Source organism: Cucurbita pepo, chromosome 3 (assembly GCF_057944985.1).
Source record: "Cucurbita pepo subsp. pepo isolate OVF chromosome 3, ASM5794498v1, whole genome shotgun sequence".
In the NCBI taxonomy this organism is placed as follows: Eukaryota; Viridiplantae; Streptophyta; class Magnoliopsida; order Cucurbitales; family Cucurbitaceae; genus Cucurbita; species Cucurbita pepo.
The window spans coordinates 1,699,941-1,720,927 of NC_141800.1; the positions used below are offsets into that span (position 1 = coordinate 1,699,941).

Sequence of the window (20,987 nt, forward strand, 5' to 3'; positions counted from 1 at the left end):
AATATTCAATCTAAATATAATTATCAATTATATAATATTCAGCCTAATATTAATATATTGTGTGACATTATGCTAGATTTATAAAATTGAGTTATAATATAGAGTAAAATACACTTTTAGATTTTAATATTTAAACTTATTTGATCCATAGATTTTCGTTGATATTTTAATTAAATTTTTATTTGTTCTTTCAAATTTAGAAAAATGACATTTTAGTTTGTAATTGTTATATTCCGTAAATAATGTAATCCATTTATGGTGAGGAAAATGTGTTACCCGCCGGCGCCACCCACGAGCCAAGTAATTGCACCACGCAACAATCATTTTTCAGCTTCCATTTTTGGTTCTGCGATTAAAGAAGAGCAAATCGGACGCCCATTTTTTGTGATCTTGAAAAGAAATCATGGGTTCGAATCGAAACCCTACCTCTGGTTTAGCTTCCTTTGCGGTTCGATCAAAATGGCTGTTGTCCGCTCCCTTTCCATGCTAGGGTTCGCGTTCACTTCTCAATCTGCTGGCTACAAGCTCAGTGACTTGGTCTTGGAGTGTAAAACTTCTCTGTTTTATCATCTGGGCGACGCCCGAATTCTAGATAGGAACAAAACCCTGATGCCATAATCCCTAACTGATCTCCGATGAGTATTACAGAGAGCGATGTGCGAGAAATTCTGAGTTCAATCGCAAGAATTTGGGGTTATCCAGAAGGCTTTTCTGGGGCGAGTTTGAGGACTGAAAAGTGCGAGTGGCTGCAGATATTGGTGAGCTATATACCTCTTTCGAGTTTTTCAGATTCTTGGTGATTGTTTACTAATATGGGTAGTCTATTGAAACTAGTTTAGCTCATGCAATACAGTGTGACAATGTGACAATTGCTGTTAGATTTGCTTAACTTTAAGATCTGAACTTCTTTGCTGATCCTAATCTCTGGAATGAGTTGTTGAATAAAAGTCCCACCTCGACTAATTTAGGGAATGATGAATGATGATGGGTTTATAATAAAGGAATACTCTCCTATGGGTATGAGGCCTTTTGGGAAGTCCAAAGTAAAGCCATTGGAGCTTATGTTCAAAGTGGACAATATCGTATCATTGTGGAGAGTCGTGTTCATCTAACATGAGTTACTTGTTTAATGGACTAAACAATTCGTTTGTTCAGAGTTCTGGTTACCTTTTTAATGGCATCTAGCTTCTTCTTAGTTTGGCTAGAGTTTCACTGCCCCTGATTCTTCCTACTTTGTCGGGGATTGAAAAGAAATCCCCCATTTTGTCCATCGCGTAATAGCTTTATATTGTTAACTCTAACCGCCCAAGCCCACTTCTATAAATATTGTCTTCTTTGGGCTTTCCCTCAAGGTTTTAAAACGCGTCTGTTAGGGGGAGGTTTCCACACCCTTATAAAGAAGGTTTCATTCCACTCTCCAACCGATATGGGATCTCACATTCCACCCCCTTGGGGCCTAGCGTCCTCACTGGCATACCGTCTGATGACTGGCTCTGATACCATTTGTAACAGCCTAAACCCACCGCTAGTAGATATTGTCTGCTTTGACCCGTTATGTATTGATGTTAGCCTCACAATTTTAAAACGCGTTTACTAGGGAGAGGTTTCCACACCTTTATAAGGAATGACTCGTTCTACTCTCCGACCGATGTGGGTTCTCACATTAGCTGTGTAACAACCACTGGATAACTGTTTAGAGATAGAGCACGAGTAGGTAACTTCATATTCATACATTTACGATTCATGCATCAGTAACCAATTTGTCGACGATGATGCATCCAATTTGTCGACGAATAGAAAAAGAGTGTTTGGACCAAAAAAGAACATTTGAACAGAATGTTTCTCTTATTAGAAAGAAAATGAAAACTTCTTCCAACATTCTATGATCATGGATTGAGAACTAAACTCTACTGTTTCAGGCTATATTTGGATGCAACTGTTCTAGCTAGATGCTGAAGTGAAAAGCACCTCCATGAGCAAGCCAAACCGACAGTAACGTGTTCATTTTTCCTTCGATGCTATCACCCGTTTCGGAGGGTAAGTTTCCTTCTTTTAGGAGTACAATACCAATAAAGTTTCCAAAATGGAGATTCTTACTACTTGTTAGACCTTGCAACTCAAATACAAGCTCAAGTAAACCAATTCTCTGAATGTTCTTGTAGCGAATCACGCGTTTCTGTTATATTAACTTCCTGAGTGAAGCCTCATCCTCCTCAACGAAATGTAAGCCAGGAGACGATACCCGAAAACCATGGCAACGAGTGCAGTAATCTCAACTACTCCATTGTCCATTCTCATACCGTTCACGGCAGGTATGATGTTATTGTACTGCACCTTTAGAAGGAGCTTGTACGTGTGATAGTTGAACGACAAAAAGCGGATCCAAGATACAAACACTGGAACTTGCTGCAAAAGTTTCACCCAAAAGTGTTGATAGCAAAGACTACAGATGCAGGTTTGTTCTTTGTTCAAAGTATATGAACTAAAAACCAAAGTTTAGAGATTATAATAGAATATAATCTTACCTGTACGAAGAATCCACCAGCAAGCATGAAGGTCATGACGGTGACGGAGGCGAAAGTCGTGGCCTTCTTGACGTCCATGAGTGAAGCTCCAATGGCCAAACCAAGCCCCTATGTTGGAAGAGTTCCTTCACATTAGTCTTCCAAACAAACCAAATGAGCTCCAAAGAAGAAGAAGAAGGCATACCTGAGCAGCCACAATGGAGAGGAAGACAGTGACCATGGTGAGGAAGAAAGGAGCAGCACTAAGCCTTAGGCCTGCCATGAAGTAGACAACGAGAAGGAAAAGGATAGGCAACAAGAGATCAAGAGGAAGATCACTAGTGGTTCTTGCCAAAAAGTAAGCACTCAATCTATACATATCAGCTGCTCTTTCTTTGCTCAGCATTGCTCTTTCTTGAGGAAATGTGAATATTGCTGTGAACACAGGGAAGAACCCCCAGAACACTGCTATGAAGAACAATAATCCTGCCTACGAAATGTAATTTTATCTTATTACATTCATGAACAGAAAATCAAAGCTTAATTTCAAGCTTCAAAGTTTGTACAACAATGGAGGAGTTGAATTACCTGATCTTGCAAGCCTTTCGGAGTGCTGCTATCCGAATGCCACCACAGTAATCCTAAAATTATGGCGGTGGCAAGAACTTGAGTGATTCTCAGCCAGCTGAAGTATTCATGACGTCTTTCTTTGATTCCTCTCCGGAACAGAATCGAGTATTGTTCCCACCAGCTCGCTCCCCATTGCCTTTTCGAATATGTTACCTTCGATTTCAGCTCTTCGTCGAGCGGCAGAGGTACCAACATCTTCCTCTTTTCTGTTTCTGCAATTCTCGTCTCGTAAGCCTCCACCAGATACTGCAAAGATTATTGTATTCGAATCAATCCATCATATTAAAATCAAAGCTAAAGAAGTCGAGATTAAACATACCTCTTGCACAAGAACTGGTAAAGGCTTATCCTGTGTACTGTCAGCCTCAGAATTCTCTATTTGCACCTTATCCTCTAGCTCTGATGGAACAGACACATCATTCAGGTTACCATTTGCAAGATCAAGCAAGAACTCAGCAGGATTCATTGCAATTAGTGGGGAACATCCTATAGATGAGAAATAGTTTATTGCTTCAGCTGCTTTGCCATAATAGATCAAGCTTCCCTTTCCAAGAAGAATTAGCTTGTCAAATTTATGAAATAGTCTGCTTGATGGTTGATGAATCGTTGTCACCACAGTCTTCCCCGCCTGCCATTGAAGAAAAACTTAATCATTCTATGATGAAGCTAATCAGCAAAACAGAAGAAGAACGTGCATTTTATGATATATACTTCAGCTATCTCATGTAAAATCTGAACAATTTTCAATGCAGTTGTAGAATCCAAGCCCGAGGTCGGTTCGTCAAGAAACAGCAGTGACGGATTGATTAGAATCTCATTGCCTATAGAGACTCGACGCCTTTCTCCACCTGAAACTCCACGGACAAAGGAGCCACCAATCATTGTATCCTGGCACCTGCAGAGGCTATATCGGTGAGCGCCTAATCTAGAAGGATGTATATCTTATGCTTCCATTAGAAAAAGCTGCAAATCCTTACCTTTCAAGGCCCAGCTCATATATGACATCGACCGCACGCTTTTCCTTCTGCTCTTTTGTCAATGTTTTTGGCAGTCGAAGCAAAGCTGCATATCTCAATGTTTCTTTCACCGTCAGGTGGGGAAACAGAACGTCCTCCTGCATCACGAATCCTACCCTGTAATGCCATTTTATTTTCTTAATTACCGTTCTACATCAGTATTTTCTAATTGTATCATGAACTCTGACTAGAAATCTTGCCTGCTTTTCAGGAACTTATTGTATGGCTGATCATTGTACATAATCGAACCACCAACTGTAGACCGTATGAGCCGTCCTCCAAGAAGATTGAGCAATGTTGTCTTGCCACTTCCTGAAGGTCCCATTAAGGCCAGAACTTCACCAGGGTTTACTAAACCGGTAATACCATTCAAAATCTCCTTCTCCACATTTGTCCGCAATCCTTTTATGATTACTTTATAAGTAACATCCGTGAACTGCAAAATATTTGATCCAGACAATAGGATGAGTTCAGTAAAGGTTAGAGATGGCTATGTTTTCCTAAAGAAATGGAAGTAGGTCCGTAAGCGTTGATTAGCTTCTTCGAGTCTTAAACAACCCGATTCTTTTGACGAGCATGAACTAAATATTTTAAAAAATGAGCTAATCTAAGATTACAAGAGGACAATTATCCTTTTGAAGTTTTTTAGATATGTTTCTGCTGCTTTTTATGTTCTCTAAGTTAGGTGGAAAGATGGGATGAGTCTTGTACAATGAATTATCATATAAAATGAAACCTCGTACAAGACTGAACCTGACCATGCTATAATTTGCATGCTAGCTTAGCCATGTTCTATGGGGGTTGTGCTTTTATCTCTACATCAATCTTCCTGTCTTTTGCCTGTCCAAATAGATAGACATAAGTTCATTTGCTATCAACAAAAACAACACATACAATTCTGAAAACATTCTTTGTTTTTTTGTCTTTTTGTTGTTTTTTTTTTTTTTATTATCAAAGATTTGGGTGGCCATGTTTTGAGGGAGAAATCACTGTATTTCAATGATGAAAGAACACTTTATTTACCTTGAGCTGAATGGGCATGGTTGGTTCTGTTTGAAACTTGGTCTTGCCTGTTCCTGCTTCTACATCCTCTGCTGTTATATTATATGCATATAGACGTTAAACGGTTGAATTGGGATTTTACCCCAAGCTACTTGATTGATTCTTGAAAATATACTGATAACTTGCAAAATACGAAAATTCAAACGAACACCCCCATGTAGTTTGATGAACTCGGACCTCTCCCTTCCGAGTTAACCGGAGCTTGATTCACTCTATTTATAGCCAATTCCTTAATTAGTGACTAAGATACACTTAGTGCCTTAATAACATTTTTTGGTAGCTAATAATGGACTGAAAGCAGTCGGGAAGAGTAAAAAATGTCAACTAGATATACAGGGCAGGAGTCAAAGGTAGGTAGGGAATTTGAGCCTATAAATATGAAATTGAAGTCTTCAAGGACTTGACTTTTCCATTAAATAACACAAAACATATCTAAATTTGTGGGCCATGGGTCACTCTGCTAGTTTGATTCCAAGTTCCAACTAATAGTCTTTTCCTTTTCAAGGTTTTGTGAGATCCCACGTCATTTGGAGATAAGAACGAAGTATTCTTTATAAGGATATGAAAACCTCTCCCTAGCTGACACGTTTTAAAAACCTTGAGGAGAAGTCTGAAGGGAAAAATCCAAAGAGGACAATATCTGCTAGCGGTGGGCTTGGATTGTTACAAATGGTATCAAAGTCAAACACTTCACCTCAAAGGGGGTGGACACTGGGCGGTGTGTTAGCGAGGACTGGGTCCCAAATGAGGATGAATTATGAGATCCCACATCAGTTGGAGAGGGAAACGAAACATTCTTTATAAGGGTGTGGAAAACGCACAGGTAAAAACTCCAAATTTGTACTTCCAGTACTTGAATTCGGAGGCGGGTTATTAACAATAGAGCCAAAAGTACACAAAAATATAAAACAATAGTAATTTATTTTATTCTAAGTTAAAGTATTATGAACATAAATTGGTATGACGAGAGAGAGAGAGAGAGAGGCAGACGGTCAGACATAGACAACCACAAGATTTGAGAGCTTTTATTGCTACAACCATTTTTAGTTTTCCCATTGTAAGGGAAACCATGACACTTTCTCTTTATCAAACAAAAAGGGGACCAGAAAAAAATGAGTATAGGTTTCTAGCGAACTCTTCCGAATGACTCATACCCGAACGCTCTCTCATCTTCAACTCTTTCTGCCTTAACTCAACACATTGTGTGGACCATATCAAAAAAGTTGGACGAAAACACGAACATGACAAGAAAGTAGATGACGATGAACACGACGACGACGAAAAATCTTCAAAATTAGCAAAACATAGATTAAGAACGACTTACGTATATCTTCATCACTGAATGGCTTAAAATCTGCAATTTCATCAGGTGGCAAAGTGAAGCCATTGAAGGAGAATGACAAACCCAAGCTAGCACTTGAAGCTCTACTCAAAGCTGCACCACTGCCCAAATCATCCAAATCCAGCTTCAGCTGTGCACTCCTTGACTTCCTGATGTGTGTATTTCGACCACCGCTGCCACTGCCACGACCTGGTGAAGGAGCTGTTAACGTCTGCCTACTCGACTTCCTCGAGAGGGTTGTGCTGCCACTCTCCCCCACCACCCCACCGTTCACCTCACTGCTCGACGTCGGAGACTTGAATGCTGCTGCCACCTTCTCCAAAAGTTGATCGGATTTCGTCCTCGCTAGAGCTAATGAACTCGTTGTCTTCTCCATGTCGCCTCCAACCTTCTTTCTTCCTAGTGGTGACATAAAAACATTGGTTTGACATTCATAATTGTGAAAGAAGATTCATTTAGTTCATATTGACCATACCTTTTTTGTGATGTTGAAGGAGAGTGGAGATTCAGAAGTGAAGAACTTATAGAGAGAGAAAGAGTTGGCTCAATCTATTGCACCTTCAATGGTACACATTCACTTCTTATATAAACAGCAATAAGAGGAAGAAACAGTTCATTTTTCACTACCAAAAACACCCTTATGTTATATCCCATATTACAAATTTGCCCTATATCCCATATTTCTGCCCATGATATTAATAGATTTTTAGGAGGAAACACATTATGTACTATCTCACCAAGCATCAATCCTTCTCAAACAGCCCTACCATCTTAGCCGTACACGTGTACCTGTTTAGAATTTTCGTATTTAGTAGCCCTCGAATTTATCGCTTACCGAGACGAAGGGCATGATTGAAAAATGTTACAACTTAAGGGACTAAATTGAAAAAAAAAAAAAAAACACATGATTGAAAAATGTTACAACTTAAGGGACTAAATTGAAAAAAAAAAAAAAAACAGATGAGACAAGTTTAACACATGTTAATATGGTCGTGATGGAACACGTTTTCTACGGACACGATTTTGGTTTCGAAGTTAGGGTTTTGAGGCGGATTAAGGGAAAGGTTTATTGATTAATTTGAATTTAAGGGGAAAAGAATCAAAATTGTGTTTGAGTTTGAGGTCCCTTTTGGTGGCCAAATGTGAGGCCATTCTTTCTTCTTACATTACCTCTCCACAAAGGAACTCAACAAAGCTTTTGGAAGCTTGTTTTCATCCACTTGATGTTTTTTTTTTTTTTTTAATTATGATATCTTGTACATAAGTGTACATACACCCAATAAATATTTTTTTTAATTAACTTTTAAAAATTAATAATATATTGACAAATAATTAAAAAAGTCTAAATATATTATACAAATTTAAAGATTTATTAAACATAAAAAAAAAAAAAAAAAATCAAAATTACGGGATTAAATTTATAATTTAATTAAGAAATTAGAGGTAAAATCCATTGGTTTAAAATTTGTGTCATCAACAAGGAATGAGTCGTGCCATTAAGATCTTATCCACTCATCATTAAACACATATCCTCTCCGTCTTTAATACCTCATATTATATCTAAGTCTCTAGAACTTTTCTAGAATCTCAAATTTTAGACGGGTTAAATTATATCCTAACTCTACTTTAGTATAATTAAAAATCAATATTTATATTTGAGAGAATCAAAACTATGCACGAAATTACTCGTGTTCATGGATCGTTTAATGTTTAGGTATCAGTAATAATCTTCCCACCTTGTTATGACTTCTCCTTCCTTTAGATAATAAGGTTCAGTGGACTTTTTGCAACGTTACTGGTAGTGAACCGCTCACGTCGTCGCGATTCAGACACTTCACCGAATCATTCAATAAGTAGGAGAGATGGATGGTGTGTACAAAAGGCAGAGACGTAGTCAACAATGACTCGCTGATAAATTTCATCTAAAATTAGAAAGTCCTAGTAGGACTTAAACTTAGGATGAGGATAAGAATTACTAAATGTATGTTATAGCCAAATTCATTTTAATGTGGGAACGAAATAAAATATATAATAATTGAGAGAGTTTTGAGTGAATAAATATCATTGTTTAGTTATTACTAACTTAACATTAATTAATAATTACACTAATTAAATAACATTAACAAAGATTTACCATAAATAATAGATATTAATCTTTAGAGTTGATGGATTTGTTTGGCCATAAATGCTTATTGGGTTATAATGGGGATACAACTTTGACTCTTGATAATTAATGTAAAAAGTAACCCATTATTCAAACTTAAATTCAATCAACTAAAATATAATATTTTTTTTCTTGGTGGCCAAATTTAAATTTGGCCGTTCACGGTTTATCGAGTTCCTTATTTTTTAAAAAAATGCACAATATTAAAAGTTCATTAATTGACTAATCGAAAAAAACAATGCCCGAGAGGAAAAAACAGATGACGACAGTGACCAGTAAAAAAGAAGATAACAAATAGACCAGAAGAAACAAAAAACGAAAGGAAAATAGTTCATCTCGTAATTAAACGAATAAAATAAAATAATATTTATGAACCTTTTGACAATTAATGCAAAAAGTAATGAATATAATTTTTTTTTTTAACTTATTATTTATTTATTAAATATTAAGAAAATGGTGGGGGTAGTGAAGAGTAAAATATAAAAGAGGAAAATTATAGAGCTAATGGTAAGCACTAAGAGATGTCTTTTGATTGAGTGATTGCTCATCCTCCACCCACCACAATCTGCCACGTTTCACCCTTTAATTATTAATATTTTTTTAAATCCTTTTATTTAATTACTAAATTTTAAAATATTTCTTAATAATATTTTTAGATTTAGTAATCTAAAGCTCAAAATTAAAAAATAAATACAAAATTTAATGAGATTAGTGATGTTATAATTAAATTTTAAATATAATTTAATGATTATCATTAACGAGAAGGGTCCTCGATTCTAATCCGACAAAATAAGCGAGTTAAATTTAAAAAATAAAATATAAAAATTGAGAAATAGAAATATGAATTTTAATAAATAAAAAATAATAATAAATGGATAAACAAGAATTGAGAGATGAAAAGTACCAAGTGGGAAAAGGCAAAGAGTTGTCGTTTTGATAGGTAATGCCAAAGCAAACGCATTTAAAACCCCACCCATTAATTATTTTATTTATTTTATTTTTTTTGTAATTTATTATTATTTATTATTATTATTATTATTATTATTTGGTTCGAAAAATCTAAACAGAAAAGCCGGTGCCCGATTCATCAGGTAATACCACGTGACAGGGACGTGACCTTCTTCTCTGTCACCGGCCCCTCCATTTTTTAAAAATTAAATTAATAAACTTGGTCTATAAATTGTATCTATTTAGTCTGTGTTGAATATATTTATAAATTTTAAAGGTTGTAATTAATTTTGTATATAGTGGGTTATTATGTCATTGATTAATGTAAAGAATAAAAATATTTTTTTAATTATATAGTATGTTATTATGCATTGATTCATGTAAAGAATAATTTTATTTTTTTTAATTAGAAAGGAAAAGAAAACTTTATTCCAAATAATTATCAAAACTCCTAGCTTTAAATATCTTTGGCATTGACTTGTACAGAAAAATATATTTTAAGTCTTTTAAAATTCGAAAAAAAAGGAAAAAGAAAAAAAGAAAATGGAAGCCAGCTTACCCGTCATTCTCTTGCCACGTTTCAGGATTAGAAAGAACGAATTGTTACGTGACAGCTAAAATAGGGTGACTGGTTGTCAGTCATCACCGGAACATCGACACGTGGCGAAAGGATAACGGAATTTGAACGTGGTCCTTCCACGTGGATTTATAGATCACGCATTTAGGATGGGACGTTTAATCGTATCTTCTTTTTTGAAAAAAAAAGGAAATATGTGTTTTTTTTATTTTTTTTGCCAAACGATATCTTTTTGGCTTTCGTTATCAAGATTTGACTATTTTTGGTATATTTTTAATTTGATTTAATTTGATTTAATTTATTTAAAAAGCACTAAATTGTTTGTAGTGGGATTGGAATTTTAAAACATTTGTCTCCAATTTTAGTGCAATCAATCAATCAATTCAAAGGTTTGCCCAATTGTCAAATTTCGTATTTAGGTTTAATTACTACAATTTTATCAAGTCAACATAATTGTTTTTCTTTTTTCTTTTTCGAAAATTTCTAGTAAGTTAAAAATGAATTAAAAAAACATTTATTTCCCTTTTGCTAATAATTTTTTAAAATGATAATTGATGTTTTTATTTATAGACATAACCTATTTAAAATAGCAATTTTAAAAACATGTATTTTAAAACATATATCTCATTATATTCAATTACCAAAAAAAAAAAAAAAAAAAAACTTTAAGCTTTTAAAGTTTTTGCCATGTTTTGGAAAATGAAGTAAATAGAGTCATTTTTAGGTAAACAATCTACTTTAAATTCCCATATCCAAATTTCATCTCTAAATTTTTAATTTTGTTTGAGGTTAATACTAAATCATTTAGATATGTTAGTACATAAATTCAAAACTACATCATTAATGTGTTGAAAACATAAAAATTGATGATTAAAATGATTGATTTATAAAATTCCCATTAAAAATATATATTTTCAAAGTATAGAAATTAAAATAGCATTCTCCAATCAAAATATTTTCTATCCAGAATTTTTTCCCGATCTATAATATAATTAAACAGATATTTGAAGGATCAAAATAGATATTTGAAAAGTTTAAAGAAAAAAATTAAACAGATTTAAAACAAGATTAGTATTCAAAATCTTAAGCTACCAAAGCTATGTTATGAAAAAAAATATAAAATTGAACCTACTCACATGATCTAACCCACAAAATTTTACCATACGACAAAATTCAATCAAATTTTAACTTTATTTTTCATTCTCAATATCCTCGCCTAATATATAGATTTGACAGGAGACTCGTTCTAAATTACTATAAAATTTGACGATCAAGTGCAAAGGACCGATATAAATACTACAAATATCCATTAATAATAATGATAATTACAAGAGAAAATAATTAAAACGTTCAACAATATCCAGTCATTAATTGTACGAGAAAAGGAAAAGAATTAGAAAGTTAAGAAACCTACTTTTAGGTGACTTACTTGACTTATCACATGCAAAGCCAAAGGCGATGAAGGCCACCAAGAGGCATCATCATCCACATGACATGTGTGGACTTGGAAGCACCAACCAAGGAAGAGATAGCTTCGAATAATTCTCTGCAAACATGATCATTAGAGAAGGATGTTCTAACAAACATCAAGTTAAAACCATTCTAAATCAAACAGTGCTTAGTAGCAAACTAAGATTTGAAATCAAGGCCACACAATTCAGAATAGGCATTGTTTCGGGTTGTGTTCTGGTTGTTCTAGTTAAGAACGCCTGCGTCCCGACGTTTTTGTGCAATAAACCACTCCGGCCAAAGACTAGTGATCGGTGGTCCTGCCAGACAATATTTTTAAAAATTCACTATTCAAAGATGTTTTTTTTGTAATCCAGGGACCTTCTGCATTTGTCAAAAGTGTGTAGGTCACAACACTGCTTTTTCCTTCTGTGTATATTAAATGTGGAAAGTTTTTGATGATATGGAGGAAAGAAACAGCAACAAAATGGTTCATATGGTGCAGAGTTGAAATGACAAACAGAAAGGTAACTGGTTAGAAGGTGACAGTGGTTGGTGGGGATTGGACAACTTTTTTCATTGCCTCCTCCCACTTTCATCCGCTGGAAAGAGGCTTGAAAATGAATGGAAAACCCAACTGTATTGAGGTTATTGAAAAGTAAAAAGAAAAGGCCAGTTATGTGAAAAAGAAGAAAGACTGAAAGAAAGAAGAAAAAGGAAGAAAAAAATAGTGTTAGGTCAGAGATCATGTGCTATTTAGTCCACAACAAAAAAATCATGTGCTTCAGCCAGCCATGACTGAAGGAGAGATGCGCTTGGTTATTAAGGTAAACATGGGATTTAAAACTGAAAAGTATCCATTAATATTCAGATCCAGATAAGAGCGTGAGATTATGATATCAAAATTACCTGAAACAAAATAAACGAGATGCATAATCCACACTATAAGCCAGCTCAATTATATAATACAACTTACACAAGTTTTGAGAATCTCTCAAGAATGGATCAGTCAATTTCAACGAAGAACTCCTAAATTTGTAAGCTTCAACTCAATTTCAGGGTAGAATTTTACCTTTCAGATCCTTGGCAAATTAGCCTTACGGTACCTTTGTGAACTGTTGCAAGTAAATGATATAGCTTAACGTTTACGAAAACCTTCCACATATGCAAGAAACTCTACCAGCTTTTGTCGACCATCCACAGTCAGAAAAGCTTATCAAACATAAAATTGACCGCAGTGAAGTACTAACATTTATTGGCACATGGTTATTGCCGGACACCTAGAGTTAATAAAACAATGCATGTACATGCTTGTAATACGACAAATAACAACGAAACGAAACTCATATGAGCGTGCTGTGCAACTTTATGGATAGCTGGTACATTATTTGAGTCAATACAGGGGCAAGATGAATGATATGTCTTGATGCCAAACAAAAAAACCAAACTAATACAGGTTTTACACGCCTTGTCGTGTTAGCATGTCACCCGTTGTCATCTTATCAACAATACATGTTCACAATTAAAAAGCAGACGTGTAGCATTTATGAAAGTAGATGGTTGTGGTAACTAAAACAAAAAGGAAAAACATGGATAACTGTTCTCAAATAGAAGAAACTGTAGATGATGTTAATATAAAAAATAAAAATTAAAGGAATAAACCAGTGGTGCCAGGTTTCACACAAAGGAAGTCACAGCTCGCAGGCAATCTATTAAGAGAAGATGAGAATCATTAGAAGCATAGAACCTGACAAGAAAGCGATATCCCTTCCTTTCCAAAATCACTGAATTGTTATTGTTGCTCCATATCCTGTTCCTCCTTCAATGGTAATTCACATAAGAGGTTGGAAACAAAAAATGGTTTCTGCTGGTAATCCAACATACGTAAAGTATTCATTATATCTTGAGCTCTCAATTACACCCATCCAGATGTTCAATAAACAAGGAAGGATTCTAGTCCCCACCCCACCCCCAAAAAAAGAAGAAAGAAGAAAAAAGAAAAGAAAAAGGAAGAAAATCATGTTCATTATCTCAGACGATATCTTATAGTTAAAGAGAAGAACTTACGTGAAGATACTCGATGAGGCAGTGTTGTAGTAATTCTCAAGTCACATGTTGAAACCACTATTATCAGTATCATGTCTTCAGCAAAGATAGTCAGTCAACAGTAACTGAGAAGAGTAGTCCTTGTACAATAATAAAAAATAGTACCCCCCATAATCATATAACAAAGAACAAGAATTAAAGAATGATCAGCATTTTCAATTAAAAAACTTGAAATCTATTCCAAATTAATTGCTCAATATAAAACAAATCGATATGGACAAGAAAAACAATAACAGAAACAAGAAACTAACTCTCCCTCTGAAGCCTGTCATCTTTACAAACAGCATTAATTTCAACCTCTAACTATTAAAAAAGAAAATGGTATTGGGCCTACTGGCCAGAAAATAAATAAAAACGTCTTCTTGGTCGGGAACCAGAATTAGGCATGTTAATAGTTAAGCCTAAAGGCCTTCCCTAATTCCAATCGTCACGCAGCTTTACACTCACCTCCGACCAAAACCAGTGTCTTGCATCATAGCCACAAACTCGCTGTAATCTATTCGACCATCCTGAAAAGAAACCAAAGGCATGGCTATAAGAATGGAAGGCAACCCTTCTCTATTTCATAGTCATTCAAGCAAGAAAAGGAGGCAATAAGACTAGATAATCAAGAGGATAAAAATTACATTATCCTGGTCAACTTCGTGCATAATATCTTCTAAGCGGATGTCTGACAAACCGAACTTTTCGCAAGCTTGTTGGAGCTCGTCCTGTGTGATGTATCCACTTCCATCTTTGTCGAAGTATGAGAAGGCAGCAAAGAGATGATCCTCTTTCTGAACCTTGTTTAAATGGAGCATTGCAGCTACAAACTCACCATATTCTATGGTACCACTATTATCGACATCCGCCTGAAATATTGAATTGAAAGAATACTTAAAACCATATGAATCAGAGTATTCAGTAACATTCAGTTCACTGATAACAACCGACTTTCAGGACGTTGGAATGTACCATGAACAATTTATCTCAGTAGATATAATAAAAGAAATATGCGTTATGCTTCCGTAGCGAAAATATTTTTCTCTTAATGTGTAACTATTTTAGAATATAGCATCACTTACAGCTTGCATTAACCCACTAATTTCAGAATCCTTAAGATTAGCGCCCACTCTTTCCAAACCACGCTTCAATTCCTCAAGGGTTATTTGGCCACTATTGTCCGTGTCAATCATCTTAAACATCTCTTTGAGGCCAGCAATTTCCTCTTCAGAAAGGCTCTCTGCAATAACCTACAAATGGACAACAGGTTGAGCAAAGTCCCTCACCGGAATTGAGACATAATCAAAATAATAACCTTCAGAAAGGATCTTGAGCCAGGTTGATGAAAATTTTAGGAAAAAGATCTCAAGCAACGAAAACACAAACTATACATCAAGGAAACATTTTCATAGTTGCTTCATCAAAATTAATTCAAGTCGTAATATGCATTTTTATGTTTGTGAAAAATGTGTTTGATAGATGCACATTCAACACTGCAAGCCATGCCATCTGGCAGTTCGTTGGATCTCATGAATCATAGAGTTGGAAGATGAGCACTCACTCTAATTGCTATTTTCTTGAGCCTGTTCATGGCAGAGAAATGATTCAAACGACTAAGAACAGCTGAATCAAGAGGCTTGTCAGGAGCAACTCCATTAGCTTTCACCCATGGGTGGCCTGCAAAATCACGGCCCTATTAGAAAGCTAACTAAACATACTGACATTGTGATATACTAAGAAACCAGTAAGAATAATTGTTACAGCTAACAAATAACAATGAAAACCATATCATTTTAGATCCATAGTTGAAACCAAATTACAATAATCAAGGATCCACATCGAAGAATCTTAAACTTGAGTTTTCAGAAATTAGTGAAAACTTTTCGGTACTATGGTGAGACAATTATGAGTGCGTGCACCAAAAGATTGAACTTACAAAGCACTTCGTGGGCTGTTAGTCTTTTTTTGGGATCTCGTAGAAGCATTCTCCGCACTAAATCTTTTGCATCCCCAGATATACTAGGCCACGGTTCTGATACAAAGTCAAGGTCACCTTTCAAAACCTGCTCAAATATTCCTTGCTCCGTCTCTGGACACCAAATACAACAAGAATTTTATTTACATAATCTATGTATCTAAAGTTGGTTACCTATGAAAACACTCTTTAGTGGCTGGAAAATCCAGAAACTCACCATCCCAGAACGGAGGCACACCACTTAGTAAAATATATATGATAACTCCAGCGCTCCATACATCACATTCTGGCCCATAAAGCTTCCGCAATACTTCTGGGGCAACATAATAAGGGCTACCAACCACATCCGTGAAAATTTCACCTGAGAAGACACCATTTCCAGTCAGACTAAAAAGGAATCAGATACAGATTGGAGACAAATAACATAATGTTAACGAATAAACCTCTCATTGCAACAAAATTTCTTCCTGAACATCATTATTCATGAAGAATAATCTTAAATTAACGTAATTGTACCATCACAGATTGCCTATACATGCTTCTAACCGTGAAAGTTTATCTAATCGTCAGAAGCAATACCTAATGTGTAACCGCCCAAACCTACAACTAGCAGATATTGTCTCTTTGGACTTTCCTTTTCGAGATCCCCTTCAAGGTTTCTAAAATGTGTCGGTAGGGAGATGTTTCCACACCCTTATAAAGGGTGTTTCGTTCTCCTCTCCAACCGATGTGGGATATCACATAATGTGTCCCTTGAAACAATTATAAGGGTGTTTCGTTCTCCTCTCCAACCGATGTGGGATATCACATAATGTGTCCCTTGAAACAATCTGACCGAAATATGCAAAGCTTTGCTATACATGTAGTAATTCAAATTTTACGAAAAAAATCATGATACATAAGAAAAAAAATTCACTAATTAAATGCATATTATTTTGTGAAACCGGGCAAAATCAAACTATTTCATCCAAACAAAACCAACCCAGGCAAGATCTAAAATAATTAACCTTGAGGAGGAGGATTTCGGGAAACTATTGCATCAAACTAAAAGAATCAATTATTATTAAATTGTTACCTGGCCTAAAGAACATGGAGAGCCCAAAATCTATGGTCTTAAGTGCAGACTCTTCTTCTTGACCGATGAAAAGAAAATTTTCTGGTTTTAAATCTCGATGCATGACACCCAAAGAATGACATGCTTCGACAACACCGACTATGGTTCTAGCTAATTCAGCCGCTTTTTTCTCGGTATAGTGGCCCCTCTGTATAATCCTATCAAACAATTCCCCACCTGCACAAAGCTCCATTACAACATGAACTGCCACAGCGTCCTCATAAGCCCCCACAATCTGTATCACATTAGGATGACCAGCTAAATGATGCATTATCTGTATCTCTCTTCGGACGTCCTCCACATCATCTTTCGTGGTCAATTTCCTTTTCGCTATAGATTTGCAGGCAAATTCTTTCCCGGATGTCTTTTCCACACAAAGAAACGTTGTCCCGAACTGCCCTTGTCCGAGCTTCCGCCCCAATGTGTAATGATCCTTAATATTATCTGTTTTTCGCCCTAATACCGAATCAGCTTGAAGCCCTGCGCTCGATACTCTCTTCATAGGAGTGGTCTTCTTCGATCTTGCACCCTCCGGTGCCCTGGTTTCGTTTTTAATCACTCTAGACGACATCTCGCGTTCCACTGCTTTGTGTGATTCATTAGTACGCATTTTCACCTCATTATTACCAATTTTCACCGTTTCAGGCGGCGTATTTTGAACATCACTTTGGGGATCTGAATCCTTGGGAGCATCGGCGTTTTTAGATGAATCAGAACTCCCGTTTGTCTTACTTTTGCTGTCAGTTCCATCCTTGGGTGGAGGAAGGCCATCATCCGGTGGCCGGCTTGGCCATACTGCGGCCGTAACAGATTTCAAGAATCCATTGTTGCCGAGATTTGGTCCTACACATATGTTCCCCATCAATTTACCAATCTCTAATTCCAACATACGAATCGATCCCTAACAATCCCATGAAGGACCAGAGCATTCAATCCGAACCTCCCTAATTAGATCAAATCGCCCCGAAGACATACAACCAATGTCTTCGACTCAAGGATCTCAAAAACTCGATTCGTTAGCCAAAACACATGAAATCAGAAACCACAAACATCCTCAAACATGAATGAAATCATTCAACACGCGAAACGTCGTCCTCTGAAATTTCAAATTCGATCGATGTGTGTATATATAAACAGAGACAAATTAACAATGCGCATCAGCAATCAGATTCGAATTTCAGGAAAAAAAAAAAAAAACATGAACAAGAAGACGGAAAACAAAAAGAGAGGAGAATTTGGAGGAAAAGAAAATGGAAGAAAACAAAGGAAAGTGAAAGGAAAATGTTGAATTAGGGAGAAAGGTCGAAACCAAGTGGAGATCGCGGAATTGGTTCCATTCTCTGAAATTGATCATCATCGTCAATCATTCAGCGATGAAAGCTCCTCGATCGATCAACGTTCAAGCTGCGAGCTAACCGAGAAGGAGAGATTATCGCTCAGAAACCTCCATCGATAATTTGTGCATGCATGGTTTTGGTTGAAGGTTCCCCATGTGCCAATTCTTTTTATTTTTTATTTTTTATTTTTTATTTTTTTTCACTATGATTATATTTTAGATATATTTTTGGAATAAGCTACAGCAATTTCTTTTCATTTTATTTTTAAATTTCTGGAAATTTTCCATTTTTATCCTCAAATTCCGAAATATATTCGAAAAATAATATTAAAAAGCTTTTTTTTTTTATAGAATAAAATAAAAATATTCTCTTAATATATATTTTTTTACCTATACATAGCATTTATTAAACTTGTGCACCACTCAAGCTCTATTAAATTTTATATTTTCATTTCATTCAAAAACTTTATTTAAATTTTTTTAAATTAAAAATATGTTCTCAATCCTATTTCATAAATATTTAAAATTTAAAATTTCCATTATACTCTTAAAAATTTAAAAATATTTCAAAAAAATCCTTAAATTTTTAAAAATTTCATTAACAATACATTTTTTAAAATAACACTACTACTTTAAATAGATAGATAGAATATTAAATTCTAAAATTGTTCTAAAATTTTTAAAAATAACAAACTTTAATTTTAAAAAAATTATAAAATATATAAAAGAACTCGTCAAAACTTTCAAAATTATCATTAATACCAAATTTAAATAAATATTTAAGAATTATTAATCAAACAAAAACCATTTAAAAATTCCAAAAAGATAAAAATTGTACGAGGAAAAGCTATTATTCCAAAAAAAAAAAAAAAAAAAAAAAAAAAAAAAAAAAAATTTGGAATTGTCGGGAGGACTCGGGCGAAGCAATTTAGCGACAATTGGAGGGTTGGATGAACGTGGCGGCGGAGGGTAATAATCCCACGGCTGAAAATCCGACGTGAAAGGAAAAACCTTGAGCACAGAACCGTAATAATGGGTTCGTTCCAACTGTCGGTAACTGTAATTACCTGTCTCCACATTACAAAACTTCACTTTTTCATTATTTTCCATCGCCATCAAAGTATCTGATCCATACACAGCCGTTGGATTCGACTCCAAAAATTCCCACTTTTTGGTCCAAACCCTTTCCTTGTAATCTTCCATTACCCACAGCTCATTCCGCGCCGCCGCCGGTTCCCTAAACTCACGTATTAGCCCCAACTTCCCTTTGTACTCCACAAGCTTCGTGTGCCAGCTCTTGAACGGCTCGGTTCTTTCCCTAGCCTCCTGCTCCACCGTTATAGCCTCCGGCGCGGCGAAACTCGACCATGTTTCGGAGAGGAAGTCGAACGCAAGTATAGACTTCTCGTCAAAGAATTGCCAATGAGCTAACCCACCAACGACCACAGCCACACAAAACGGCTCGACAAAGCTTAAGCTATTGTCATGAACTAAATCCTCAAGCCGCTTCCACCGCCAAGACTCCGAATCAAAAAGCTCGCGTACGGTGTAGCAAACCGAACGACGTCGTTTCGAGAAGGTTGTATCACGGCATAAACGGATAATTTTGAAGTGGAGAGGATTCGAACGCGTGACGTACATGGCAATATTCAACGTAAAAAACCGCGTCTTGGGAATTGGAATGCGTTGCCATTGCTTTGTGGGGAGTTTACAAATGGTGTAGAGTTGTCTCTGGTGACGTGTCCGGTGGCGGGATTGGAATAAGACGAGGCCGTTGGGAGCGACGGCTAGGACTTGCGGTGACTGGCCGGGGAGGAAGCTCAGGGATAATTCTAACGGCGGCGAGTTGGGTCGGGGGGTGGCGAAAGACAGCACGTGCCTACGCCCGGTGGCGGTGGTTCGTAGGCTTTGGAGGAGGAAGCCGAGTAGGAGGGGTTGGTGATCGGCGGCTAAGGCTTTGAAATAGGAAGTGTAGGTGGCTTGGTTGTGGGATTTTGAGAGGGCTCGGATTTTTCCGACGGCGTGGAAGGGTAAGCGGCTGAGAATATCGAGGATGACGTCGTCAGGAAGTTCCATGTTTGTTATAGAAAATTTACAATAATAAGTGAATTTTTATAGAGGCGTTAGGTAAGAGAGATTAGGAAAATATATTGATGAAAATATCTTGATCTAAGTTTCCAAATTTGTAATTTGAATATCAAATTGCAGATTCTATATTTTAGTTTTGTTTTTTTGGTTAATTAAATTTGAAATATTTAAATGATAAAATTTTATATATATTACATTTTTTAAATTTTAAATTTTAGGGATTTTTATTTTTATTTTTTTAATGGAAGGAAGATAAATTTATGATTTAATAAGATATATATATATATTTTAGTGTTGTTTTTATAGGGTTATAATTTAATTTTAAAATTAAAAAAAAATAAATAAGTAAGTGGCATTGGATTGGCTAGATCCTCTAAAATAAAATATAGTCTTATATTAAAACAAATAAATTATTTATATAAATTGATGAATAAAATCAAATAAGATTTTTTTGTTAATATCATTTTTGTAATCTTTTTAACTTATAGTTTTTTTTTTTTTTTTGTTGAATTCTTGTCTTTGACTCTTTTTTCTTGAAATTAGAGGACGAGCAGAGGTACCAGGATGATGAACTTGAGGATCATACGTCTCAAGAGGCGAAGGAGTCTGAGGTGTCGAGGACTTGTTTGTGCGCTTCTAACGAAGATACCTCAACGATCATTGTTTGAAAAAGTCAATATAGCTTTAAATGTGT

At 35.6% G+C, this 20,987-nt stretch overlaps 3 protein-coding genes and 1 long non-coding RNA gene across 10 annotated transcripts; 1 reads left to right on the plus strand and 3 right to left on the minus strand.

Annotated features, from left to right (window-relative positions):
• Window positions 1-204: 204 nt before the first annotated feature.
• LOC111790704 (uncharacterized) lies at window positions 205-7,177 on the plus strand. 4 transcript variants are annotated; one of them, XR_002814540.2, is made up of 8 exons: window positions 205-758; window positions 1,920-2,037; window positions 2,163-2,455; window positions 2,536-2,862; window positions 2,952-3,319; window positions 3,887-4,269; window positions 4,362-4,509; window positions 6,582-7,177. It is a non-coding gene; the product is annotated as an uncharacterized LOC111790704 (long non-coding RNA). The 4 variants fall into 4 exon arrangements; XR_015420317.1 differs by having other exon boundaries at window positions 206-758; window positions 2,546-2,862; window positions 4,362-6,035; XR_002814541.2 differs by having other exon boundaries at window positions 208-758; window positions 2,546-2,862; window positions 3,034-3,319.
• Window positions 1,827-6,966, minus strand: LOC111790703 (ABC transporter G family member 22). 3 transcript variants are annotated; one of them, XM_087122297.1, is made up of 10 exons: window positions 6,537-6,966; window positions 5,174-5,241; window positions 4,351-4,586; window positions 4,112-4,267; window positions 3,846-4,029; window positions 3,454-3,762; window positions 3,093-3,380; window positions 2,710-2,994; window positions 2,526-2,633; window positions 1,827-2,406 (listed from the first exon to the last, which is right to left on the minus strand). In XM_087122297.1, the coding sequence occupies exons 1-10, from the start codon at window positions 6,964-6,966 to the stop codon at window positions 2,185-2,187; spliced, it is 2,286 nt and encodes a 761-aa protein (XP_086978423.1). In that variant the 3' UTR covers window positions 1,827-2,184. The 3 variants fall into 3 exon arrangements, with proteins under 3 accessions (XP_086978423.1, XP_023527491.2, XP_086978424.1); XM_023671723.2 differs by having other exon boundaries at window positions 5,174-5,244; window positions 6,537-6,930; XM_087122298.1 differs by lacking the exon at window positions 6,537-6,966 and adding an exon at window positions 4,909-4,990 and having other exon boundaries at window positions 5,174-5,233.
• Window positions 7,178-13,950: 6,773 nt separating the features above from the next.
• Window positions 13,951-18,375, minus strand: LOC111790705 (calcium-dependent protein kinase 20). Of its 2 annotated transcripts, XM_087122299.1 has the most exons (8): window positions 18,179-18,375; window positions 16,831-17,712; window positions 15,973-16,116; window positions 15,717-15,869; window positions 15,342-15,457; window positions 14,863-15,030; window positions 14,425-14,649; window positions 13,951-14,307 (listed from the first exon to the last, which is right to left on the minus strand). In XM_087122299.1, exons 1-8 carry the CDS (start codon window positions 18,234-18,236, stop codon window positions 14,242-14,244), a joined length of 1,812 nt encoding a protein of 603 aa, XP_086978425.1. In that variant the 5' UTR covers window positions 18,237-18,375; the 3' UTR covers window positions 13,951-14,241. The 2 variants fall into 2 exon arrangements, with proteins under 2 accessions (XP_086978425.1, XP_023527494.1); XM_023671726.2 differs by having other exon boundaries at window positions 16,831-18,343.
• A 758-nt stretch (window positions 18,376-19,133) lies between these two features.
• On the minus strand, window positions 19,134-20,335 carry LOC111791674 (F-box protein At5g49610-like). Its single transcript, XM_023673113.2, has 2 exons — window positions 19,273-20,335; window positions 19,134-19,189 (listed from the first exon to the last, which is right to left on the minus strand). The coding sequence occupies exons 1-2, from the start codon at window positions 20,279-20,281 to the stop codon at window positions 19,134-19,136; spliced, it is 1,065 nt and encodes a 354-aa protein (XP_023528881.1). The 5' UTR covers window positions 20,282-20,335.
• Window positions 20,336-20,987: the final 652 nt, after the last annotated feature.